This window comes from Citrus clementina, unplaced genomic scaffold, assembly GCF_000493195.1.
Source record: "Citrus clementina cultivar Clemenules unplaced genomic scaffold, Citrus_clementina_v1.0 scaffold_6, whole genome shotgun sequence".
Taxonomy (NCBI): Eukaryota; Viridiplantae; Streptophyta; class Magnoliopsida; order Sapindales; family Rutaceae; genus Citrus; species Citrus x clementina.
This window is the reverse complement of record NW_006262139.1, coordinates 14,769,723-14,797,596: the sequence shown is the minus strand read 5'-3', so window position 1 is coordinate 14,797,596 and position 27,874 is coordinate 14,769,723. Positions and strand designations below refer to the sequence as shown.

General features: G+C 36.0%; 3 protein-coding genes across 4 annotated transcripts; all 3 read right to left on the bottom strand.

The window, feature by feature from the left end:
- Window positions 1-650: 650 nt before the first annotated feature.
- On the bottom strand, window positions 651-3,582 carry LOC18039112 (NADPH-dependent aldo-keto reductase, chloroplastic). The gene is made up of 7 exons (XM_006429118.2): window positions 3,261-3,582; window positions 2,956-3,006; window positions 2,286-2,362; window positions 2,014-2,101; window positions 1,570-1,845; window positions 1,196-1,444; window positions 651-945 (listed from the first exon to the last, which is right to left on the bottom strand). Exons 1-7 carry the CDS (start codon window positions 3,378-3,380, stop codon window positions 859-861), a joined length of 948 nt encoding a protein of 315 aa, XP_006429181.1. The 5' UTR covers window positions 3,381-3,582; the 3' UTR covers window positions 651-858.
- Window positions 3,583-20,404: 16,822 nt separating this feature from the next.
- LOC18038387 (NADPH-dependent aldo-keto reductase, chloroplastic) lies at window positions 20,405-22,475 on the bottom strand. Of its 2 annotated transcripts, none has more exons than XM_006429117.2 (6): window positions 22,153-22,475; window positions 22,008-22,061; window positions 21,749-21,825; window positions 21,522-21,609; window positions 20,980-21,255; window positions 20,405-20,873 (listed from the first exon to the last, which is right to left on the bottom strand). In XM_006429117.2, the coding sequence occupies exons 1-6, from the start codon at window positions 22,282-22,284 to the stop codon at window positions 20,535-20,537; spliced, it is 966 nt and encodes a 321-aa protein (XP_006429180.1). In that variant the 5' UTR covers window positions 22,285-22,475; the 3' UTR covers window positions 20,405-20,534. The 2 variants fall into 2 exon arrangements, with proteins under 2 accessions (XP_006429180.1, XP_006429179.1); XM_006429116.2 differs by having other exon boundaries at window positions 22,008-22,058.
- Window positions 22,476-23,854: 1,379 nt separating this feature from the next.
- On the bottom strand, window positions 23,855-27,541 carry LOC18038940 (NADPH-dependent aldo-keto reductase, chloroplastic). The gene is made up of 7 exons (XM_006429115.2): window positions 27,269-27,541; window positions 26,135-26,185; window positions 25,498-25,574; window positions 25,262-25,349; window positions 24,675-24,950; window positions 24,289-24,537; window positions 23,855-24,202 (listed from the first exon to the last, which is right to left on the bottom strand). Exons 1-7 carry the CDS (start codon window positions 27,386-27,388, stop codon window positions 24,116-24,118), a joined length of 948 nt encoding a protein of 315 aa, XP_006429178.1. The 5' UTR covers window positions 27,389-27,541; the 3' UTR covers window positions 23,855-24,115.
- Between the last annotated feature and the right edge of the window lie 333 nt (window positions 27,542-27,874).

The following is a 27,874-nucleotide window of genomic DNA, read 5'->3' as shown; positions in this document are numbered from 1 at the left end:
AAATAAATTAAGAATAAAGCAGGAGGGAACTCGAGGGCTTTAGCGGATTTATGGAAAGATTTAAGATTCTCGCTTGATATGAATTTCTGCTGTGTATAAATTCATTTTCATGCTGCGAACTGGCGTCACGTGGAGCATTTGGAGGGATTCTCTCCCTAAAAGAAAAATTTATGTGAAATAGGCGGAGCAGGCGCACTACTTTGGTAGATTTTGCAATAAGATTTTTAAATTAAATAATATAATTTTAAAATAAAAAAATTTGTTGTACTACAATACTCATCAAATTTACGAGATGGCGGTGCAACAGTTACAATTACAACTAAGCTTCTCTCTGAAAATCTATTTTTATAAAGCATCAGAATTTTCTTTTATTTGAATTTCCTTGAATTTTTAAAGATATTATGTCTTATATGATACGAGTTACTTTTGAGAGTCGACAACTAACCAACACCTTACCATAATTTTTTTTTTTTTTAAAGAAAAATTTTCTTTTCACGTTGATACATCTAAAATTGTTGTAAAAACTGCAGTAATTATACCATTACAAATTGTGGTAATTTTTTAAATTCACTTCAAAATGTGGAATATATGATAATGGTATAATATTACCATAACAATTTGAGAAAAAAGTAGCCACAGAAACCCTTCGATGCTGTTAGCACATAGCATGGCCTTCGATATAAGTAAGTTTGGAACATTCAGAGTAAAAGCGAGATAAATCTGAAACTGCAAATTGTTCTCCAAATGGTCTAAAATTATTAAGCACAAAGAATAAGTGCGAAGTTCAACACAGTTTCAACGTCCATCACGGCTATGCTTAAGACTTTTCCTTCCGAACACTGATTGTCGTCATATTGCTCATATCTCACCGTCCCATAAATCTTCAAGAGTCCTGAATACACCATAAGTTTCATGGACAAAGGAAGTCCCTCTTAGAAGTCTAGCCTGCAAAATTGAACAAAACTTTTCAGGAAAAGTGTCTCCGAGGCAATGCCTCGTACCAACATCATATATCCTTAAAAGAGCGAGATCAGTTCAGTCACCCAACTAAAACATGGTTAAAGCGTTATATAGGAGGCCAAACACTAGTTTTGCCGCTAAGACGAATTATGAATGGATTTGATACAGTACAACTTTATGATCATTTTAATAAAGTAACAAGAAGGGTCATAGTTATTATGTCACAGCTACTTGCCTGCTCAATTCCTGAAAACTTGGCTAGTAAGTCCTCAGGTATAGACCAGTCAAAGACATCCAAGTTCTCCTTCATCCGTACTTCATTTGTGCTCTTGGGAAGCACACTGTTACCCATTTGCAGACCCCAGCGGAGACAAACTTGTGCGGGAGTTTTGCCTAATTTCTCAGCAACCATATTCACAACTGGATGCTTGAGGACATCACTCTTGATCCATGTTGTGCCAGGAGAACCCAATGGGGAATACCCCTGACAGAAAAATAAAAATGAAGCTTATTTCAAGAAATCAAAGTAAAAATGAAAGCTTCACAATCACAAGTAGGTAAAGAAATATGGAATTAAAAAACAGGCTAACAGAAGTTTTGTCTGCTCACAGATAGGTGAACTCCCTTGGATTTACAGAATTCACGAAGCTTTTGCTGCTGCCATGAAGGATGGCATTCCACTTGGTTAACAGCAGGAGGCACACGTGCCACTTCCAACAAATCTCCAAGCTTCTTTGTAGAAAAATTGCTTACTCCGATCGCTCGAGCCTTGCCAGAGTCATAAAGTGCCTCCATTGCTTTCCACGTGCTAGGTATATCTGGTTTATCAAGGTTTTCTGGCTTGAAGCCAACAGACCCCTTCTTCATCTTAACTGGCCAGTGCATCTTCAAATTTTGAATAGTCAGGTAGTTAACTTTAGAACAGCATCCTCAATAGTCAACAATTTATTAGTATAGTCTAAACAAGAAGATAAATACTACGTAATTTCTACTATCAATCTCTAGACTAGATAAAAACTAGGTAACTAGGCTAAGGGATCAAGTAAAGCATACAAGGTATAGATCAAGGTAGTCAATCTGTAAGTCCCGCAAAGTTCTGTCCAATGCCTCTGGTACATCTTCTGGTTCATGATAAGCATTCCTGCAAATAATCTCGGATTTAGACATCATAGAGAACTATTGTTGGATTTTAATATAAGATTAAATTCAATACGCTATCCCACCCAGCACCACAGAACAATCATCAAAAAATTTGAAGTCAATGTATTAAACAGTTCTCAATTATATATACTCCTACTCAATATTAAAAATAAAGTAAAACAAACCAGAGTTTAGAGGTAATCCACAAATCCTCACGCTTGACAACAGCATCTTCAAAAAACTTCTTCAGCACCAAACCAATCTGTGATAAAGAAAGATAAGGTCAGAATTAAATACAGTGCTTGCAACAGTTGAGTGCTTTTTTCCCCCAACAGGAATAGTTAAGCATTTTCTCACCATCAACTAAAAAAGATCACAATAGTAAGAAGCAAGATAGCAGCTCTTGGAACACATTCAAAAAACACCCCCCCCCAAAAAGAACAACACACTTTTTTTGTGGGATGAGAATGGACAATCATAATTTAATCATGGCGAACACAAATTATGGAGAAACTGATCTCAAGCACTTGCAGTGAAATCGTTATACGATGTACAAATCATCTTTTGCATTAATTCATATAAAATGTCACAATCAACATGAAATACAACACAGTAAGCATTAGAGATTCAAAAAAAAAAAAAAGAAAAGAAAAGGCGGACGTCTAGCTTTTGTAAACAGAAACAAAAATAGATAGGTGCTGAGCAGAGTACCCAAAGAAAAGTAAAAAAAGTATATATAACTATAAATATATCTCATAAAGATTATAGGAAAATGGGGTGATGAAAGTCGTTTTGTAGTGACAATGACAGGGGATGAACAACAACAAATTTGCAAGAATAATACAGTGTGTTTACCTCCTTTTCATTGCCGTAAATTTGAGCACAATCAATATGTCGGTATCCAGCCTGCATTGATCAACAAACAAACATGTTTAGATTTTTCCGATATAATTTATTATTTTCGAGTTATTTCTTAGGAAATTGTATCCAAACTTTTAATTTTTTTTATATTTCATTTTTATAACTCTCAACTTTGGCAATTAAACCAAAAAAAAAAAAAATTGCAACAACAATTTCGAAATCAATGAGGTCCTAAAAGCTCCTAACACAACAAAGCGTTAAAAGAAACAGAAAGTAAAGAAAGAAAAATTGGGAAAAACCTTGATGGCGGCAGCAACGGCGTTGCCGACGACACCAGGATCAGACTGCCACGTGCCTAATCCAACGGACGGGATTTTGGCTCCGGTGTTCAGCACGAAGTGTCGAATCTCATTTGCCATTTTCGAAAGCTAAGCGTTAGAGAGAGAGAGCAATGAGCAAAAAAGCGTGAGCGAATGAGTGGACCAGAGGTAAAAGCAGGCACCGGCCGGCCTTTTATATAACGAAGGAGAGAATCTTAACTTGGATTCTAGTAGTAGCATGAAGGCGGGAGGTGCGAGAAATTTCTTCATTAGCGCGCTGCCACGTGTGAAACGCCTTTCGTGCCAACACAAATCTTTCGCGATCGTTGATTATTTAAAAAAAACAAATGGGAAGTTTGACCGAGTGATTGTTGACTAAAACAATGAGATACCGTGACCCAAATACACGTGCGGGACAAAGTTTGCTCGTGTAGAGGAGAAGTACCCTTTTTCCGTTTCCCAAAGCTTTTATTCGTTCGTCCATTTTAGTGGGCCACCCACTTACACGCACTTTTTTTTTTTTTGAGAAGCCACTTACACGCACTTGATCTCTGGGTTATATACCACTTTGTCACTGATTCGATATTTTTTTTTTTTTTAATTTTGGAAGAACGGACTGAACGCGCGCGTATAAGAGCAGTGCTAGGTGTACAGAAGCACTGGAGAAAAATGCGAGAATTTTTTTTTCTCTCTCTATCCACTCATATTTTTTATATATTTTTTTTATTTCTTCTTTCTTTCTCTCGTGTTTTTCTTTATCAAGTATTTTCCCGCACATAATAAGTTTTAGCTTCTGTTTTTAAAGTCTCAAGTGTCGGTTAGTATTTGGTAGTAAGTTAGAAGGGAGGACGGATATGTGAATAAATTGTGTTTGGAAGGGACGATTCTATTCACTACCTTTTGTGTTTCTGTAGTTGCGTAACTCATTAAACCCTCTTTTTGTTTCAATTGAAGAGACGCTTTTTATTAGTAAAAAGTTCAGTTTGGGAGTACTACTAAATCATACAGTTTTGTTTGCCTTGGAAAGCATTTTGTGTTTGGTTGTGACTAAACAAAAAGGTGGATTTAGATAGTTTTGATAACATTATTGAAATTTGGATACGTAATTAAATCTATCAAAATAAGTTCATTTATGGGGTGGAGGTATTTTAATCCACCAAAATGTTTTTCCACACTTATTTACTCAATAAAAGTATTACTAAAATTTCAAAATTTAGATTTTACTCTATAAGTCCACTAAAATACTAAATTTTGTAACTTGATTTGAAAATTTTATTTAACTTTTTATTCGTACGAATCTTGATTAAATAATATGTCAAAATCAAGTCGAAATTCCATCCGAATCAAAACTATAACAACGATTATGATCCCATCGTAGTTTTGGATTTCGATAACATATTAACCTGTCTTGAAATCTGATAAACTTCTTTTGTTTCTTTTTCTTTTTTTCTTTTTTTTCTTGGTTTCTGTAATTGTTGGTTTCTGAACTGAGGAGTCATTTTTTATGACTATGTAGGTTAAACTTGCTATGTAAGTATAAAATTAGTTCTTTAATTAAATAATTTGTTCATGATGATAATTTATAGAGAGGGACTATTTGGATCCACCAAAGTACTCTTTAAACATATTTACTTATTATACTCACTATTTAAAATTAAAAATAAAATTTATACTCTGCACACCCACCTAAATACAAAAACCAACCTTTTAAAACTAATTTCTTATGTTATTAATAATTTTTTTATGAACTCATTACAGTTATTTACAAACCGGTTAGTCAAAAACATGAAATTGAAATTGAATTTACTATCCATTGAACAAACTTGCTTGATTTGTATGATTATTATTGTAGCAGTTAAACAAAAATCGATTCAAATGTGCAAATAAAAATGGCTTAAAACATTATAGTAAATTGGGAAATTATCATTCATATACCTTAAATTTGCGTTTTTATCAAAAATACTACAACACTTTTAAGGGTTTACTAATTGTCCACCTTAAATTGACAAAAGTTATCTGCCGACCACTAAACCATTAGCTGTCGTTTGAAAATTAACGGAACTATAGTGAATTGACAATTTTACCCTTGAAAATTATCACTTGTATACCCTTAAAATCTCTTATTATTATTTATATACCCTTAAATTATCACTTGTATCATATGAAAAGACCAGATTACCCATCTGACGTCATCATATTTAAGTGGTAACTAACGATTTGGTAAACGACAGATACATTTTGTCAACTTAGAATGAACGACCGATATATCCTGAAAGTGTTGTAGTAAATTTGATAACGGAGTAAACTAAGGGTATATGATTAAAAATCCCCAATTTTCGTGGGAAAAAAGATGTTGATAATTGATGCAAGATGGGAAAAATGTGCTAAAGTAATTATTATATGAAACAGATGCAAGACTAGAATACTTTTTTTTTTAACTTTCTTGTGGTATACTTAACAGTAAGTAACACAATTGGTTAGTTAGTAATAAAAATTTTTATTCAAAAATAGGTATATTGAGTATTTTGGTGGGTTCGAATAACTTATCCCTAATTTATATTATCAATATTTTAATAATAAAAAATTTCGTTAAAAAGTGGGTCTACAAAATATTTTGTTGAGTTCTCAAATAGCCTCATCTTTTGATATGTTATTGAAATTTTGATATGTATTGGAATTTATCGAAATAGACATTGTATATATAGTTTTCAAATTAATTATGAGAAAAATATAAATTTGATTGCACAACCTATACAAACAATTCTTTAAGAGTAATTTATACCCTACCCCTAAATGAATTGACATTTTACACTGCGCCCCCAAAAGATTTGACTCGTTGCACTGCGCCCCCAATTCCGTTAATTTTTCAGTTATTTCTAACGGCTCCATCTGACTTTTGATTGAATGACAAAAATGCCCCTCTATATGAATTCAAATAAATTTAATTACACAAAACCTAGTCCAACATTTTATATTTACGTTAATACCCTCCAATAAAAGGTTCATTAGAGAGCACATGCCTTTTTAAAAAAAAAAACAAAATTTTAAGCTCATTTAATTTTTTTAAAGGTTTTTATTTCAATTACAATAAAGAAAAAACTTCTTGTTACATATACATTGTCACCACTATTATTTTTCCTTTAATTTTAAAAAAAATTATTTCAATTGCAATAAAGAGAATTTTTATTAAAATTAATTTAAGGAAAGAACTTCCAATTTTACTCCACCGTTAAACTTAACGGAGAAAATAACGGAATTGGGGGCGCGGTACAACGAGTCAAATCTTTTGGGGGCGCGGTGCAAAATGTTAATTTATTTGGGGGTAGGGTATAAATTACTCATTATTTACCAATAAAATTATTAAAATTTAATTATTTAAAAAAGGACAAATCAAATGGTAGCACGTGTCACGAGCAACCGACAGTTATACCACGACATCAATGGCGTCAGAGTCTTTTTTCAAGATCTATAAGATCATATTTTAAAACAAAGCAATGTTGGAGGCTGATGTGTGACAACCTATTTTAATTCGGCGATGCTGATGAAACAAAGGTATGTGTATAATGCTTAATATGGATTCTTTTGTTCGCTAGAGTTCTAAAGGCACAATATTCTACGAATAGTTCTTTTCTGCAAGCTCACGTAGGGAGTAGGGAGTAACCCTGTTAAGGCGAAGTTTGCTTTGGGGGCATGAAATATTGTAGCTGGGCATATGTTGGCATATATTTTTATGGATGAGGGGCTCTCAACCTCTTTATTTGGCTATCCACTCGAATTTGATTCATGAAGAGGTAAGGGATTAAAAATTATATTTAGACTCTGACCACTCTATCTTTAAAGATAAATTATATTTTTTAAAAATCATGTATGACTATATTTCAAAGTTAAATTCAGCCTATTTAATTGTTCTATGTTAAAAAATAATGTAATATAGTTCTTTTAACATTAGGCCAACCTCAACCACAAGGGCTTGGCTCAGTGGCTAGAGCCACTCTCTCATAAGTGTGAGAGAAGTGGTTCAAACCCCACATACACATTGTAGAGGTTTAATTTAAATTTCATTATTCAAAGCTTGAGTGAATGCAGTCTTTCTCCCAAGAGTGGAGTTGACGTCCCTCCTCGAATATTTAAGAGGGTTAAAATCTGGGCAATACCATATAAGATTTGATGGAGTTGACGTCTCTCCTCCTCGAATATTTGAGAGCGTTAAAATCTGGGCAGTACCATATAAGATTTGATGGAGTTGACATCTCTCCTTGAATATTTGAAAGGGTTAAAATCTGGGCGGTGCCATATAAGATTTGATGTAGATGTTGTAGGGTTAAAACCAAAAACTCTTTTTTTGTTTTTGTTTTCCACGAGTTTCCTTGCGTTTTCGATCAAACCCTCTCGCAAAAGGATTTTAACAACATTTTTGTGATGTTAGTAGATGTTATTTGAATCGTTCCCTTTCTATTCGTGTCAGCATTTCGTATAGAAGTTATTATGTCACCAATAATGTCCTTGCCCATGATAAACTGAAAATTTTGTTGCTTCGGAATTTTGATATAATCAACATGTTCTTTTTTTTTTATAAAAATTATTAAAAGTATATGCTTAAGACATACTCTACTAAATTTTGATTTATCTATTTTATTTTCATATTATCACTATATCGCGGTCCCCTCTTATAATACTTCAGAATATTTGAGAGAGTTAAAATCTGAGCGATGCCATATAAGATTTGATGGAGTTGACGTCTTTCCTCGAATATTTGAGAGCGTTAAAATCTGAGTTGTGCCATATAAAATTTGATGTAAATTGGTCTCAATAATTGTATGGCATCCCTCGAATATAGTCTTTCTCCCAAGAGTGGAGTTGACCTCGAATATTTGAGAGGGTTAAAATCTGGGCGGTACTATATAAGATTTGATGTAAACTGGTCTCAGTAATTGTATGATTGTAAATATCATGAGCAATAGCCTCCTAAAAAAAAAAATTAGGCCAACCTCCCCCTTTCCCCGGGATTGATAGCCTAAGTTGGATTTTGTCTTGGCGCGGCTGGGGGCCCGTGTTGACCGACATTCTACAAGCATGGGCTTGGCTTGGTAGGTTGTGTTGAGCCGACCGCAAGTAAGCTAAATGTCACGGGATGAGTTTTGTTGCGCAGCAACCCGTGCGGCACTTAGACGACTTCTAGCACGCAAGTCGCTAAGTAAGCCTTTCCGAACTTCTCAACTAGCTAAGCAAGAATGCTTTGAGGAAATGCTAGGAGAATGAAGAACGTAATGACCAAATATAATTATATTACACATTTAAAAGTATGTTACAAAAGAGTTTTAAAAGAGATGTAGAGAGCTTTTGTGTGTTGTGTTTGTGTTGGGTGGTGTGGTGATTGTTTTACAAATGAGGAGTGCCCACCCATATTTATAGGTGTGGGAGTGCTAGGTCTAGAGAGTTCCTACCCACTTGCATAAATATCTAGGGACTTATGTGGAGAATCCTAGAAACTTCTAGCTTATGTACAATTTGTAGAAAATTTTAGGTCTTGGGCCATGGTGGGTGATTTACTAACTGCACCTTGGATGGGTTGTTATGTTAGTGGCCCATTTCTAAGCGCAACCCGCTTTTAAGTACATCTCGCTTGATTGCTAAGCGCATCCTGCTTATGAGCGCACTCCACTTCGAGGCGGACTTTTGCTGATGGACCCATGTACGCAGAATTAACCTCCGATTGCGGGAGATTTGAGCGGCCCGTGACATAAAGCCTTCCTATGTTGTGTCATGTCTTGCCTCTGGACATCTTGACTTGGTCCGTGGATCCTATGTTGACATTAGCATATTAGCAGTGCAACCCCCCACGAACAAATTAAAATATAATAACACTAGAGGTGGCCAATGGGCCATGCCGTACTAGCTTGACCTATCAAAGGAAGGTCATGCATGTTCGTGTTCGTGTCGTGCTGCCCCTAAGAAAAAAAGACCGATAAAATTTTTTCTTTTTATTTTTTAAGAGCGCATGCCAAGTTGTTGGTATATGTTTTCAAGCTTATTTACCTTTTTGAGTTCATGTGCTTTTTATTCAAATTTGATAAAATACAAAATTCAAAATTTAAGTCCATATTCAATTATAATAAACTAATAATAGTAAGAGAATGTAATATTAATTATTAAGTTTGACCATATGCATTAGAATTATTTTTTAATACTTAACAACAATAACAATAATAAAATTTTCTTAAGAGTTAACTTAATTGTTAACTCAGACTTACATAGAGTCATAAATTATAATTCATAATAATATTAATACATATTTATAAATCATGATATTTATAATTTTATTTATTAAAATCATGATATCAATTATTTATTTAATAAATTGTAAACATAAATTAATTATAGTATTTTTTAACTAATAATTATATGAATTTAGAAAACATGCACTAATAAAATATATTAAAAGATTCAATTTCAAGTTATTTGTAAAATCATAAAATTTAAAGTTTACATGTGCTTATTGCGGGTATTTTCCATGCCGTGCTTTAGCCCATTTCTAATCGTGTCATGCTTTTAAGGTCCGCGTACCTAAAATTCTAAGCCTGACCCAGCTCACGTGCGTGCCGTGCCACGCCGTGCCACGTACCGTTCAGCCCATTGGCCATATTTAAATGGCGCCACCAAATTAGGGAAAAAGGAAAATTTCTGTAGGACCTATTGAAAGAATAGTAATATAATGGATGCATGATGCATCTTATAATAATCTTTATGTACATTTTATTTACAGAATAACATATGTGGCCTTCGATTTTAAGTAAATTTAAGAAGCACACATATACAACAAATATACTTCTTATTCTTAGATTCTATTAATTGAGAAGCAACCCAAGATCAGTGGTTGAGATTGAGTGTCACATGGATTGCCAACTTGGCAATTAATTTGTCGCAAGCACGTAAGGAACTCTCCCATTGCATGCTTAGTGGTAAGATTAATAAAATTAATTTTTCGTTATATTTTCTTTCATTTTCTATCTAGGTTAATTACCAAACAGCATCATCTTAATCATTTTAGGTTTTGTTGATGCCGAAAAACGACTTCAACAATTGAATTTGTTTCTTTTGGGAGATTACAGAGTAAATCCAAGCTCAAACGCCAATCTAATCACAATTTTCTATACCTGCCAACGAAAAAACACGATTAGGATACGCTGGTGGGTTTTCGGCATAAATCCTCTAATGCTTAAGTTAGAAATTATGTATATAGGGAGAAAAATGAGAATGAAGAATTGTGAATGAATTCAAGTAAGACAATTTTCCGGTTGAGGGGCTGAAAATCTTGTAAAGAAAGTTAAGGTTTAAACTTGTAGAAGCTTTGGCTCATTTTGCTAACCCCCTCCTCAGTGGTCCTTTCCAGCTTAAATAGGCCCTTGGTCGTGGGTGGTTACCATCTTAACTTCCGCCCACTTTCTTCAACAGTTGCACGTGGTTATCAGTTGGAGGTGGTTTAAATAAATCGTGGCACACAACTTTCCTAGAAATTAGGCCACGTTATCTTAACCAATAGCTTTATATGTCAAGCTAATTCTCGGGTCAGACAAATAAATTTCGAGGTCGAATTTCTTCACTTTCAGATCGGACTGTTGACTTTCTTGGTCGCTCATATAGGCTTAAGGTTGTATTCTTAAACCAGGTCATTCACATAAATCTTAGGTTGTACTTGTAAACCATGTCGCCAACATAGGCTCCAGGTTGTACTTACGAGGTCAGGTCGACAACAATAAGTTCTGAGTAGATTGGGGTCGACTATATTTCTAGACTTTTTAGAAAAATCCAATGCAAACACCAGTCCCCTAGTTTTCAATACTAGAATCATTGCCGGTGTTGGAAACTAATTATTTAAAAGCAGAAAAATTTTCTCAAACTCAACACCAGTCCCCTAGTTTTCAATATCGAGAAGGTAAGATCGGTGTTGGAAACTTGAATAAAAATAATTAGGCAATCAATAACAATATGATGACAGAAAGTAATGAGTATGCAAGCCTTTTATTTTATTATAAAGCTAATTGTTAAATTAAGGAAGATAAAAAAGAAAAAGTGAGATAAGTAATAAAGCAGAGAAAATGGATTAAACTTGCTAAGTAATTAAAAATAAAAGCAAGAAATGAGTGCGAATTTATAACTAGCAAAGATGTAATGAATAAACTTTACCTAGGTTTTCTCTCCTCTCGAACTTGTGCGGCTGATTTTGGGTAGCTCGTCTTTATTAGCATGAATGAATGGCACACGAGTCTTGGTGAGTTTAGTTTTCCTCTCCTTTATCTTCTTTCCTTTTTTTTTTTTAAACCAAATCTGGATAAACATGTATTGAAACCAAACTTTTTTTTTTTTTTGCAAATGTCGGGCTCATAGTAGTGCGTATTATTGATGTAGTGAATATTGTGTCGCTTGCTTTTGTCGTTCCTGCATACTATAGAATCCATTTGGGTTTGCAAACAACTCTGGTGAGTTGCCTCGTTTCAAGCATTATCTGGTTGTTGCATTCTTGTATTTATGAATGTGAAGTTGACTGCGCATTGGGATTGTAGTGATGTGTACTGTGTTGTGTGTAAGCTTTGATAAGTAAAGTAAAGTGGTGTCGATAGTAAAGGGTTGCTGCCATTTAGTTGGGTTGACAGTGGAGGTATTGATGCATTGTGTATTGGCGTGGAATGAGGAATTAGGTTTTTAAGCGTATATATTAGGCAATAATGAAATTTAGGGATGATAATGATTCCCTTTATAGTATTCAATCGAGAATGGGGGTAATGGGGAAAACGGAGGAAATAGTGAAGCTGAGTTAAATGATAGTGCGATAGAGAATTGTTCCAAGAGAGCAAGAAGTAAAATACATGGGCAAGCTAGTGGCGAATCTAATACACAACTTAGTGATGATGGGGATGATTATAAAGAATATGGTGTAAACATAATAAACTTTGATACAACAAAAAAAGACATTAAAGAGTTAAGAAAGGAATATCACATTCCCGACGGTATTATGCTAAGGTTATTGGGGGAAGATGAGATGGCCAGTAAACTGGGTCATAGAGAAACCGCAATTTATATGGAGATGTTTAGACTAAGTTTCAGGTTGCCAATTCAACCTTATTTTGCCCGGATGTTAGTGAGGTTGGGTCTGAGTCCTGGTCAGCTTGATCTAAATGGTTGGAGGATTTTAGGCAGTATGCATATTGTGTGGGCCGAACAGAACAAGGTTGAACAATGTTTTAAGGAATTCACGCACTTGTATTTTTGTAATGAAGTCACTAAAGGGTCAAGGAAAGATAGAAGAGCTCGAGCGTACGTTGTCTAAAGCCAAGCTCAATAATGAGAAGATGGCAAACAAGTGAGATCGACTTAAACAGGACCTCGATGCTCGGAATGACGAAAATGCCCAACTAGCGGAAGACTTGGTAATAGAGAAACGATCCAATGCGAACAAATCACTAAAGGGTCAAGGAAAAATAGAAGAGCTTGAGCGTGCATTGTCCAAAGCCAAGCTCAATAATGAGAAGATGGCAAACGAGTGAGATTAGCTTAAGCAGGACCTCGATGCTCGGAATGACGAAAATGCCCAACTAGTGGAAGACTTGGTAACGGAGAAATGATCCAATACGAACAAAGACTCCAAGATTGCCGAACTTAGTCATGAGTTTGAGAAAGTCAAGTTAGAGGTGGATCAACGCATCCGGTCAGAGAAAAAACTATTAAAAGCTGACGTCATTCAGACGTGCATTGAGTTATTTCAAGAAAAACATCTGGACATGGATTTTCAGTGGATGTTGACAGCTTATGTGAGCAAAGAGAAAGCTAGGAAGAAATCTTTAGGTACGAGCCAAGAAGAGATCCATAACCAAGTGCTTGAGGGCGGTGAGGTCGGGATCAAGGGTGAGACTTCCCTAACCAATAGAGTTGTTGAAGGCTAAGATGAAACTTCCTACGTGAATTCATTTTCCTTATCATGGTGTTTGTTATGTATAGGCCATGAACTTGTGTAGACTTTTGTTGGAACTTTAATTTCCTTTTGTATATGGATAACCGCCATTCAACCCGTACTCTTACTCTTTTTGTTTGCTCGGGCCTATCAATGTTTGGATTCCATAGATTGCAAACCAGTTTGAACTTTTGCAATTGCACAAATTTATCTTAATCCCCAAGATAAATGTCAATGCTACGGCTGACCTCAACAAGATAATGGTTGACCTCATCAAAATAGAAAATTGTAGAACTTAAATGTTAAGCTTATGGCCGACCTCAACAGGGAAATGGCCGACCTCAATAAAATTGAAAATTGGAGAACTCAAATATTAAGCTCATGGTTGATCTGAACAAGGAAATGGCTGACCTCACAAAATAAAAAATTGTAGAACTTAAATGTTAAGTTTATGGCCGACCTCAATAAGGCAATGGCCGACCTCACCTCAACCAAATTAAAAATTATAGAACTTAAATGTTAAGCTTACAGTCGACCTCAATAAGGCAATGACCGACCTTAACAAAATTGAAAATTGTAGAACTTAAATGTGAAGCTTGTGACCAACCTCAACAAGGTAAGGACCGACCTCAACAAAATTAGAAATTCAAAAACTTAAATATTAAGCTTACGACCGACCTCAACAAGGCAATGGCCGACCTCAATCTTAATAAGATTGGATAGATTTTTTCACGATGGATCTTAATAACCTAACTTCTATGCGTCATTGCCAAATAAGTGTAGTACTTTGTATGGTCCTTCCTAGCTTGGCCCAGAACTCCATCAGCTGGCTTTTTAGTTGATTGGTTGATTTTACGGAGCACCAGGTCCCCCTCCTAAAATTGTCGTAGTGGGACATTCTTGTTGTAGAACTTAGCCACTTTTTGCTGGTAAATTGCTGCTCGACCTCTTGCTGCCTCTCTCTTCTCATCAAGCAAATCTAAATCCAACAACATTTATTCCATGTTTATTGTCTCATCATAATATTTTTTGCGGTGTGTCTTCATGCCAACCTCAGCTAGGATTACCACCTTATTTCCGAAAGCAAGTGAGAATTGAGTCTCCCCCGTTGAAGTCTTCACGGTCGTTCTATAGGCTCACATTACTCCTGGAAGCTCATCCACCCAAGCCCCCTTCTTCTCACCCAACATTTTCTTCAACAACTGCTTTATAGTTTTGTTCACCGCTTCCACTTGTCCGTTTGCCTTCGGATGAGCAGGTAAGCTAAACCGAAGTTTAATGCCGAGCTGAGCACAAAACTTTTTGAAATTCTCATTATTGAACTGGGTTCCATTATCGGTGATAATAGCTTGCAATAGGCCATATCTACAAATCACATTCCTCCATATAAAATCGGTTGTTTGTTTCTTAGTTATTTTTTGAAGCGGTTCAACTTCAATCCACTTGGTAAAGCAGTCAGTGGCCACCATTGCGTATTTCATTTGGCCTCTCCCGGTCGGAATAGGTCCGATGAGATCTACTCCCCATTGTGCAAATGGTCAAGTGCTCGCCATTGTCATAATATTTTCTGGTGGCTGTCTTGCAATTACAGCAAACCTCTGGCATTCATCGCTTCTCCAGAATAACGCTTGCGCATCTTCATGCATGGTCGGCTAAAAATAACATTGCCTTATTATTTTATGGGCCAATACCCCACCTTCGCCGTGATATCCAAAAATTCCCTCGTGCACCTCTCTTATCACATAGTTGGCATCAGCCGAGCCCAAACATCACAAGTAAGGTAAAATATAATATCTCCTATAAAGTACGCCTTCAATAATGGAGTAACGTGTTGCCTGGCATCGCAGCCTTCTTGCCTCTACTTTATCTTGAGGTTATTCCCCAAATTCAATATACCTCATGATAGGCACCATCCAGCTCTTCTCATCTTTTACCATACAAACTTCCATCTCGAGATCAGCTATACATGGCTTTGAAACTTATTCCAATGAGATTCCTCGTGGGAACTTTGGGCATTCCGCAGCTGTCAGTCTTGCTATATAATCTGCTCGGTAATTCTCTCCCCTCAGAACTTGCTCCATTGTAACTTGATCAAAATTACCCCATAGCTATAGGGTTTTGCTCAAATACTTGGACACGTTCTCACTTTTGGCCTGAAATGTACAATTCAAGTGGTTCACTACCAGTTGTGAGTCACTCTTCACCTTCAAATGTTGAGCCCCAAATGTCCTTACTAATTTTAGACCCATAATAAGAGCTTTGTATTCTGCTTTATTGTTTGTAGGATGAAACTCATACTTGAGAGTGTAGCATACTTCTTCTTGGTCTGGCAAAACCAGTATAATTCCCCCACCTGACCCTTCTGGGTTTGCAGCTCTATTTACATTAAGCTCCCATACATCATTCTTCTTTTCTGCCTCTTTAATCTCCTGCTCGGCATCTATTTCTTTACTCCCTTCACTACAATCATTAATGAAGTCGACCAGAGCCTGTGCTTTAATTGCAGACCTCGGTCGGTAATTGATGTCGAATTCATTTAGTTCTATGACCACTTACCTAGTCTACCTGAAATGTCCGGTTTGTACAAAATTTGTCTCAAAGGTTGATTGGTGACGACCACGATCTCATGACCTCGAAAGTATGGCCTCAGTTTTCTTGCGGCTACAACTAAAGCCATTGCCCACTTTTCTGCAATAGGATATCTTACTTCCGCCCTTGTAAGAGATCTGCTCGTGTAGTATATCAGATGTTGGACTCCACCTTCTTCTTTCACCAGGACCGAGCTAGTTGAATAATTTGAAACCGCCAAGTAGAGCAAGAGAATATCACCCACTGAGGGCTTAGCCAAAGTTGGTACGTTGGCCAAATACGCCTTTAATTGTTGAAATGTTGTCTCACATTCTTCTGAACATCTCAATCTTTTTCCTTTCTTCATCAATTTAAAAAACGGATGGCATTTATCTAATGCTTTCGAAATGAACATGCTCAGCGCAGCTACTTTCCCAACTATACTCTAAACATCTTTAAGACCCTTCGGTGACCTCATCTTGAAAATGACCTCTATTTTTTTCGGATTGGCTTCTATCCCCATTTGACAAACCAAGAAGCCCAAAATTTTCCCTGATTCCACTCCAAAGGCACATTTTTCCAGATTCAACTTCATCTGATTCTTTTGGTTATCATGTCATCTACATATACCTCCATCATTTTACCAATCAAGCCCTTGAAAAGCTTATTTACCAACCTTTGATAAGTAGCTCCTGCATTTTTTAATCCGAATGGCATCACATAGTAGCAATACAATCCTTGGTCGGTCACAAAAGCGGTCTTTTCTTCATCTACTTAGACATACGAATCTGGTTGTATCCTGAGAATGCGTCCATAAAACTCATCAAGCCATGCCCGGCTGTTGAATTCACTAACTGATCAATCTTTGGGAGAGGGAAACTATCTTTAGGACAAGCTTTGTTGAGGTCGGTAAAGTCTACACACATCCTCCATTTTTCATTCGCCTTTTTAACCATTAACATATTCGAAACCCATTCCGGATAATTCATTTTCCTTATAAACCCCGCTTTCAACAATTTATCTACCTCATCATGGATAGCCTCATACCTTTTCTAGTTGAACATTATTCTTTTCTGCTTCACAGGGTTATGTCTTTTATCTATAGCCAACCGGTGATACATAATTCATGGGTCTATTCCCGGCATATCTTCATGGCTCCAAGCAAATATGTCATTATACTCCACCAATAAATTCTGAAGCTCATTGGAAATGTCATCCGTAATCTTTATTCCTACTCTTACTACTCTGCTCGGATCATCTTCACTTACTGGCACTTGTTTCATTTCTTCGTTAGGTCGTTGTTGGCATAACCTATTCTCAGCTCGTGGATCGATACTTGTGATCTGCATGGATTCTCTCGCAGTTGTAGCGTAACAACTTCGAGCCACTTGTTGCTGGCCCCTCATCACTCCAACTCCACCTTGAACTCTAAACTTCACACATTGCATGTGGGTTGAGCTCACCGCTCTTACTATCCTATTGAACGGTCTGCCCAAAATAACTTGATAAGGGCTCGGCTAATCAACTACCACCCATGTCACCATCATTGTCTTTTGTAGTAGGCTGGACCTAATTATCAGTGGCAAGTCAATCAACCCAAGGGGAATCAGCTCAGCTCCGCCAAACCCCTTTAGCGATGTTCTGACCACATCAAGCCTGAGGTCTCCTATTTGTAGGTCGTCTAGAGTTTGCTTAAACAAGATGTCGACCGAGCTTCCCCCATCTACAAGAGCCCGGTTTAATTCTTGCCCTGCCAAGGCAACATTCACTACAAACGCATCCTCATGTGGATGTACGACTGCTTCCTCGTCCTCATCTGTGAACATGATTGGCACCCTTTGAGCCTGCTACTTCTTTGGTGCTGAAATATTAAAATTCACCTCATAAATTTTTAATGAGTATCTGCCATAATTTCTCCTTGAGCAGTTTGAGTCTCCTGCTAGGGTCGGCCCTCCCATAATCATCATCGCTACATTATCTCTTATGTCTCCTCTTCTCCCACCTCTTCCTTGGTCATCCACATACTCCTTTAAATGTTGATTTTGCACTAGCCACTTAATCCGTTCTTTCAAGTCTATACAATCTGCAGTTCCATGTCGGACACCTTGTGAAACTCGCAATACTTGTGGCGAGCACTTCCGCCCATACCCCTTACAATCAGCTTTGGCGGTGTTAATAACCCCTTATCTTTTATTGCAACATATATTTCTGCTCTGCTCGTGTTTAGTGGTGTGTATCTTCCACTCTGCTCTAATAAGTTTACCCCATGGTCAGATCTCGACCATCTCCGGTCTACAGGTGGTGGCAATCTATTGTAGCATCTTACTCGGTTCTTCCGCTGGTTCCTCTTATAATTATTTCCTTCCTCTCGGCATCTTCTTACTAATGAGATTTTTCTTCTTTCACGATTTCTTTCCCAATCTTGAACCGGCCTTTTTGGTTGTTTGTAATTGAACAACCCTCTGTCGTAATGATGCCTATTATCCGTGTTCATCATCGAGCTATACTCAAAGTTATCTCCTCTCCTTCTCAGGTCTCCCCTTCTCACCGGACTCCATGTCTGCATTTTCACTCTCCTATTTTCTTCCTCTGCATCTTCAGTTTTCATATCTAATTTTGCCTGGTCGTACGCCTTAGCATATGTTGTTATCCCCTAACTATATAAGTTATTCCACAATCGATTGATTCTCAACCCCTTCTTTAATCCCTCCAGAGCATCCGGATGATCAAAGGTCCCTAAATCAGTAACTTTCTTATGATACCTGGTCACAAAGCTCCTCAAACTTTCAAATTCTCCTTGGACCAATTTTTTTCAATCTGCTCGTATCTTGCTCTGGTATGCATGAACTTCTAAAACGCACAACGAAAAGTTCATATAACTCCTTGAAATTTCCTATGCTTCACTTATTTAATCTTCGGTACCACTCCCGTGCTTGTCCTTCTAAGGTTAAAGGAAAAACACGACACCTTTAAAAATCATTCAAACCTTGAATCCCGGTCATCTCATTAAACTTCACCACGTGATGATTTATTTTTCCTTTATACACCAAGGTTGGAACCACATACTTGGGTGGCAAAGTCACCACCATCACTTCACGTACCAAGGGGTACTCGTCATCAAGTAACAACCTTCCTACCACTTTCTTACCCTCTATTTTCACCTCTAATGCCTCTAAAGTTTTTTGAAATTTCAGCATTCGCTGCTCGAGCTCATTTGCTCGTTGGGGGTCTCTCAGCTCTTCCCTCTCCCTTTCTTGATTCAAGTCATTGATTCTCCCCCTCAATTCACTTGTTCTCCTGCACTTTTATTCCCTTGTCGTACCCCAACTTGTGGTGGTCCCATCCCGCTCTGCTGCTCACCACCAAGCTCTTCCTTCTCTCGTACTCCACTACCTTCTAGATCACTAGCTTGAACGTGAGCCCCTCTGACTTGGGCATCAACCAGCCCCCTGATCATCTCTTCAAATCGTGTCATTTGCCTCTCGATCCCTTATCTCCATCTCTTATCTGCCGTGGCATTCATTTCCTCCGCCAATTGGCGCAAAGTCTGCATATCTTCGTCATTATCATCCATCGCTATTTCGTAATCTAATAGCCTCCTCCTTCTAAATCTTCAAACGTATGGCTTTTCGCACCGTTCCCCACAGACAACGCCAAGATGATGCCGAAAAACGACCTCAACAATTTAATTTGTTTCTTTTGGGGATTACAGCTCGAATCCAAGCTCAAACGCCAGTATAATCACAATTTTCTATACCTACCAACCAGAAAACACGGTTAGGATACGCCGGTGGGGTTCCGGCGTAAATCCTCCGATACTTAAGTTAGAAATTATGTATATATGGAGAAAAATGAGAATGAAGAATTGTGAATGAATTCAAGTAAGACAATTTTCCGGTTGAGGGGCTGAAAATCTTGTAAAGAAAGTTAATGTTTAAACTTGTAGAAGCTTTGGTTCATTTTGCTAACCCCCTCCTCAGTGGCCCTTTCCAACTTAAATATGCCCTTGGTCGTGGGTGATTACCACCTTAACTTCCGCCCACTTTCTTCAACAATTGCACGTGGTTATCAGTTGGAGGTGGTTTAAATAGATCATGTTACACAACTTGCCTAGAAATTAGGCCACATTATCTTAACCAATAGCTTTCTATGTTAAGCTAATTCTCGGGTCGGACAAATAAATTTTGAAGTCGGATTTCTTTACTTCGAGGTCGGATTTCTTTACTTCCATATCGGACTGTTGACTTTCCCAGTCGCTCATATAGGCTTTAGGTTGTATTCTTAAATCAGGTCATTCACATAAATCTCAGGTCGTACTTGTAAACCAAGTCACTAACATAGGCTCGAAGTTGTACTTATGAGGTCGGCTCGACATTATAAAATATTATAAACTTAATTTGTTGTGTTTCATTTGGTCTGGCAAAATAAACAACTACTTTAATGCGAAATATCCTACACGTAAAACATAATAGGATATTTGTGAATTATACAAAAATTAACAAATAATTTTTACATTCATCATCAATAAATGAGTTGATATATGATATTAAAATTCCAGTTAGAACTTTAATATTGAGATTTTTAATATTATTATAAAAAAATGGCCTGAAATTATTCAACACAAAGAAAACATGCGCATATACATAAAATTTCAGTTTGATTTAAATGCATCGCATGGCTATCCTCATGCCTTGTTAAGCATCCTGGCTAAATTTACACGTCCAAAAACAGATCATCACTTATATCTCACCATCCCACAGTTCTTCAAGAGACTTGTATGGACCATAGGTTTCATGGACGAAAAAGTGCTCCATAGTGAATAGCTTAGCCTGCTCAATTTCAGAAAACTTGGCAAACAAATCCTCAGGGATAGACCAGCCGAAGACATCAAAATTGTCTTTGATCCTTGCTTCATTTGCAGACTTGGGCAGCACGCTGTAACCCATTTGAAGTACCCAGCGAATACAAACTTGTCCAGGAGTTTTGCCTAATTTCTCCGCAACCATTTTTATAACCGGATGCTTCAGCACATCGCTCTTGAACCATGGTGAGCCTGGGGAACCCATTGGGGAGTATCCCTGCATGATCACAAACATAATATGAACGAAGTTAATTTACCTTAAGAATTGAATCCAATCAAGTAAACTGATTAAGGGGGCCCCAAAAAAAAAAAAAAAAACTCACAGATACGTGAATCCCTTTGGATTTGCAAAATTCATGTAGCTTTTCCTGGTGCCATCCAGGGTGGCATTCCACTTGGTTAACAGCAGGAGTAACACGGGCAACTTTCAATAAATCCTGAAGCTTCTTTACAGAGAAATTACTAACTCCGATAGCTCGAGCCTTGCCAGAATCATAAAGTGCCTCCATTGCTTTCCATGTGCTTGGTATATCTGGTTGAAGAAGGTCTTCGGGATTGAGGCTTATAAATCCCTTCTTCGTTCGCACTGGCCAGTGCACCTACATAAAGGAAACGGTCTTATATCTGTATTAGAAACTATGAGGTAAGGGATCTTGTACTTCCATAATATTGTAAATGAGTTTTACACAATATTGTTAAACTGTTTACATCAATAGTGTAAAAGTCTATCTGGCACTTTACTAAAGTGCAGAATCCGTAGAATACTTTTTAAAAACTCGCTCGTATTTGTATTATATAAAAGGTAAAATAGATATGGTAACTTAATTTGTATAATTTCCATGGAGCATGCATGTACTATACATACGAGGTACAAATCCACGTAATCAATCTGCAAGTCCTGCAAAGTTCTGTCCATTGCCTTTGGTACATCTTCTGGTGCATGATCACAACACCTACGAACAATACACAGTACAAACCAAAAGCATCTAGTGGGTTTTCATATGTGATTACGAGAGGCCATGTGACATGAGTCCTTGCAAGAACATGCGTGTTCTCGATTGTCAAGAGAATATTAATTAACTTAAAACTAACCAGAGCTTGGAGGTGATCCATAGATCCTCACGCTTGATCACTCCATCTTCAAACAGTTTCTTCAGCTCGGTACCAATCTACAACATGCACAAATATTGAACTGCATTAATTAATGACATACTATTGTGATTAATAAAAATACAGTACAAGTGGAGTGAGAATCACATGTTTTTAATTACGTTCAGGGGAAAAGGATATATACCCGTTTTGAAGAATTATATAATTAACTTTGCACAGCTAATATATTGTAATTAATTACCTCCTTTTCATTGCCATAGAAATAAGCACAATCGATATGACGGTATCCAGCCTGCTGCAATCGACGGGCAAAAAATAATAAACAGCTGACAGCTAAACATTTGATAGAATTTAATTGCAAGAAATTTTAAAGAAAACGTGCGAACCTTGATGGCAATAGCAATGGCTTCGGCAACAACACTAGGTTTAGCCTGCCATGTGCCTAATCCGATAGGCGGCATTTTGGCTCCATTGTTCAACTCGAAGTATTGAACGTTATCGTTTGCTATTTGGTCCATTTCCCAAGTTATGTGTGTGAAATGACCAGGGGCAGTGAGTGATCACTGGCCTTTTAATTTGTGGAGAGATGAGATTGAATTTGCGGGGAGATGGCAGAAATTTTCATATTCATGGAAAGAAATTGGAAAAAAATCTTTGGGTGAGAAGCCAATTATCTGCGGGGACCGGATAAGAAATAATAATATGTGGTTTAGACTTTTTTTCCCCCCAAATTTTGGTCATCTAAAATTTGATTATTATTACTAATTTTTAATTTTCAAATCCCTCAAACACTGCGTTTTTTGATATTCTCTTAATAATCACTTTCAGCAAAATTCAACTTTATTTTGGAGAGATTTGAAAATGGAATAAATGCAAAGGCAATCGCGTAGTTTCTGTATTTTTCTAAAAGAATAGTTTTTATATTTTTCTAAACAAGTATTGTCAGATACCTTAATATTTGATTCTCAACTTAAGTGTTAATTATTATAATATTAATTTATTCAATGGCTTATTATAAGCAAAATTTTAATTTAATTGGCCATTCGACTTCAAATCTAAGAAGATAAGAGATTAAAAAATAAATTTAATTTTTGTTCACCTAATTTTTTTTAATAGTAGTAATAGTAGTAGTAGTAGTAATTAATAAAAAAAATTATTTTGTGATAAATAAATATTTGATTAATGATGAAATTCATTATCCATCAAATAAGTTAAACATGATATTCAAATTCAAGTTGACATCTGAATCAAAACACTTAATAGTTTCGGGAATCCATTATCCGTGGAAATATGTTATTGATTTTGATAATTGATTGGATATAGCGATGGGTTTATTATCAATAATCGTGAATATTGATTAAAAATAAAAGAAACAAGGAATGCAACTGGTATGAAATTGTTTTAACTTAACTAAAATTCTCGGTTCGAAATTTGAAAATGCAGCTGTGTTAAATATTTGTTAAGAGATCTTTGCCGCCCTCGTGGTCTTACTTGGCTTGAATCTGAATTAGTCGAAATTCCATATGATTTTCAAAAATCAGATAGTTTAATATAAAAAAATAAAATAAAAGAAAGAAGGAAGAAGAGGGAGACGCCAAATTGGAAGAGTGAAGAAAAGAAAAATGGTGGCCGACCAAATTACTTGCTATTCTTTGTCCAAGTTCCAACAATTTTCTAGACAAATTGTGCATTAAATTAAATGCATCACATGTCGAATAGGAGTAATACTAATACCACCAATTAGGCAACTAATGAGAGGACTTGAGCACACTATCTCAGTGATAAAAGAGATTACTTTGAAGCTGTTGAAAAATGAATATTTAATATAAAACCAAACCAAAATTTAAAATTTTAACATGTTTCTATTGCGATCATTATACATCGTGATAACACTTAACTAGTAAAATTTACTTCATGCCAACTCATGTAAAAATTAAAGACACTTTCCACAGTATCGTCAATCAAATAATGAGCCATTTTTTCCACAGTAAATCAAAAGCAGATTATTTACTAAATTACAGTAATTATTTTAATATATCGGGAAGCAGATTATTTCATAAAGTAAAATATTAAAGCATTCCCAAACATACACTAAGATAAAATACAAATGAAATCACTAAGGTTTTTTACCTCCAAATTAGTTGGCATGCAAGGCAGTTACTATAGGATGGAACTTAGAGTTTAAAAATTGTGGGTGTCTTTTTTTTTTTCCATCATCCTTCCCAATTGCCAAAACCTTGATTTCAATAATTTATTATAAAAGTCGACTAAATTATCAACCAAAGTCCTGAAAGGCAAGAGTTCCAATGAATCAAACATTGCCATAATGAGCATGGGAATGCTCGTAAGTCATATCTCACCATCCCAAAGCTCCTCAACTGATCTGTATGAACCAAAGGTATCATGGACATATGCAGTACCTCTTATAAGTCTAGCCTGCATGGTCGAAAGCAAAATCTGCTTTTAGGAGAATAGATTACAAGAGAATTGTGTTAGTCATACCCAATAGAATAGCTACTTGCCTGCTCAATTTCTAAGAACTTAACAAACAAATCCTCAGGTATAGACCAGTCAAATATGTCAAAGTTCTCCTTGATCCTCGCTTCATTTGTACTCTTGGGAAGTACGCTATGACCCATTTGCAGGCCCCAGCGTAGAGCAACTTGTGCAGGAGTTTTGCCTAATTTCTCTGCAACCGTCTTTAGAACTGGGTGCCTGAGTACATCACTCTTGATCCACCTTGTGCCGGGAGAACCCAATGGGGAATATCCCTGAGCAAAATGTAGAAGAAGTTAATCTCTCTCTAACATATCAAAGTAAATATAATTTTCCCAATCAAAATAAACAAGAAAATGTTAAAAGAAAAAAAAAATAAAAAGAAGAAGATCATCAAGAATTGCCAACTTACAGACAGGTGAACTCCTTTGGATTTACAGAATGCATGTAGCTTTTGCTGCTGCCATGAAGAATGGCATTCCACTTGATTAACAGCTGGAGGAACACGAGCTATTTCCAATAAATCTCCAAGCTTCTTCGTAGAGAAATTGCACACTCCAATAGCTCGAGCCTTGCCAGAGTCATATAACGCCTCCATTGCTCTCCATGTGCTAGGTATATCTAGTGGAAGAAGGTTTTCAGGATTGAAGCCAACAGACCCCTTCTTCATCCGAGCTGGCCAGTGGATCTTCAAAATTGAATAGCCATGTATGGTTACAATCTAAAATAGTGTCTTAATAAAATCATAATTGCATGACCAAATCCAAGCTATAGATTTCTAAGCTAAATATAGGCTACGTTGGATGCTGATCCTTGACAAATTTAAATATGGCATCAGAAGGTACACTTTTTTATCAATGCATTATTCAAGATCAATGGCTCAACTATATAAATTTTTTAACCGGAATTTTTCCTCTAGCTTCCAAGAATTGGACCCTAGCAACATTATAGCTAATGCTACGGAAACTATTAGATAAGATTTATCAAAAAAATACATACAAGATATAAATCAACATAATCAATCTGCAAGTCCTGTAAAGTATTGTCTAATGCCTCTGGTACGTCTTTTGGTGCAAGATCAGTACACCTGTGAATCATGACAGATTTAGATAGTACGAACATTCCTTGGCAGTTTAATGAGTCAGTGCACTAGCTAAATCATTTCGAGTTGTTGCACTCAACCATCCATCGTGTGTTCCCACTCAATCAAACCAACAACTAAGACAAAGACAAACCAGAGTTTGGAGGTAATCCATAAATCCTCACGCTTGACCACGCCATCTTCAAACAGTTTCTTCAGCACAAAACCAATCTGCAAGAAACATAGACAAGATCACAGAATCACAAAAGGTCATTGGAAAAGTTTAAGCACTTTCACAGAACAGGACAATAAACAACTGAAGCTAAATCAACAAGTGTCATATACAGTTCACTTCAAGTCTCCCAGCACAAAGCATCTATCTTAAATTTTTAATATGTCCATGTCACTACCAGGAAACCACATAGCACTGCCCTAGAATTGAGAGTCAAAGAGACCAATCCAATAAAAAACGTCAAGTGTGATGAACAGCCAAACGGAGAGTGATTTCAACCCCTCAAATGAACAACCAAATGGAGAGTGATTTCAACCGCTCAAGTGAATATCGTTTAACAGCATTATAAATAACATTCCCAATGTATCCAGCATCATAGTTATTCGTACAAAATGTAAAATCACCATATGGCCAATAGATAATGCTATCCCCAAAACCAAACCAAGACACAGTAAAACCATACATGCAGCATCAATTTAAACCCGAAAGTAGGATACTAGTAAAAATGCCAAAAATGACGACAACATCAATAAGAGTTAGCAGAATAATTTGCACTTACCTCCTTCTCATTGAGGTAGAGTCGAGCACAATCTATATGGCGGTACCCAGCCTGCAGCCACGTGAAAACATGTGTAGTTGAGTGCTAGTATTTGATATTGGAAAAAGTTGACTAGAAAGATTGGCCATATTTGTTATAGAAATTAGAAAATGGTTAAGCTAGTTTAAGAAATTAGCTCATTTTTTTTTAACTCAAATGGATATTGCTTATCTGGGATGAGAAAACTGGTTTGGCTGACAAAAAATCAGTAAAAGCACATCCGGGAGAGCTTCCATAGGAACTAATTTTGAACTTTGCAAAAATATTCTAAAGACCAAACCAAGTCAACATAAGTCAAATTTTCAATTACCCATTTATTTTATGTAACATAACCAAATAGTTTTGTTAGTTATGAAGCATTTAAGCTTCCTTTCAGTCTCAATTTTATTTTATCACCAAAGTTAGGGGTGACAAAATTGACATCAGCTTGTCATGTCAAATATATGCCGACATAAATTCGGCCCACTTATTTAATTGTGTTAAAAACTTTAAACATTAACTTGATCTATATATTATTAGAGTATTTAACACTTTTTAAATATACACTATTTATAAAAAAAAAAAAAAAAACCTCACTTCACAGGATTTTAATATATTTTTAAATAAATCTCTAACCAGTTTTGGGGGTGTGTACATATATATATACATGCATGCATGCATGCATGTATGTATGTATGTATGTATGTATGTATGTATGTATGTATGTATAAAAGATAGTTCTATTCTACAAAAATAAGTTAATATAAAGTAATTAATGAAAGGTTGATCACATCATAAACTGGTTCGCATCAGTATGCCTAAACCCGAACTCAACATAATTTATAAATAGGTGACATAATTTAACCCGTTAAATAAATCATCTATTTTAAATCAACTCTTAACCAAAATCTCAACATCATCATGTGCCACCTTGTTCAAAGCAAACAATGGTTTTTCCTCTTTGAACCAAACGACAGTTTATATTTAGGGAATAAAAAAAAAAGATTAAAAAAATTAAAAAACAAATACCCCACACACACACAGTAACCAACAAGACAAGGCAAAAATAATTCAGTATTTTAACATTTGATAAGCAGACGGTAGAAATGTGGAGACCTTGATGGCGACATCAACGGCGTTACCGACAACACCAGGATCAGCCTGCCACGTGCCCAATCCAACGGAAGGCATTTTGGCGCCTGTATTCAGCTCAAAGTATCCGTTTTCATTCGCCATTTCCGCAGTTCGAAGAGGCGATAATCTCTTAACTGGAATAATGAAAATAAGAAGAAGAAGACGACAAATGAAAGGCTCTCGTTAGAAGAGAGAAAGTGGGTCGGTACGTGGAGACAAGGGAATGCGGCTCGGTACTTTTGTAGTGGATTGGAAATTTGGAGGGATGCGAAGTGAGGAGTGAAAGTAAGAAAAAATTATTTATTTATATTAGAATGGAATAAAAGAATAAGAATTAGAATTTCATATTTATTAATTTTAATTTATTTTGTCTTGGATTAAGAAGTAAATTATTTTAAATTATTATCTTATTTTTATATAAAGAATTATAGTTTTTTATTAAAAAATGAACAAAAATATTTTTTAAAATAAAATATTTATATTATTATTAATTTTAATTATATAAGTTAATAATAATTATTAATATTCTAATTATATAATCACAAATTTTTTATTAATTTTAATTTTAATTATGTAAATTAAAAATTA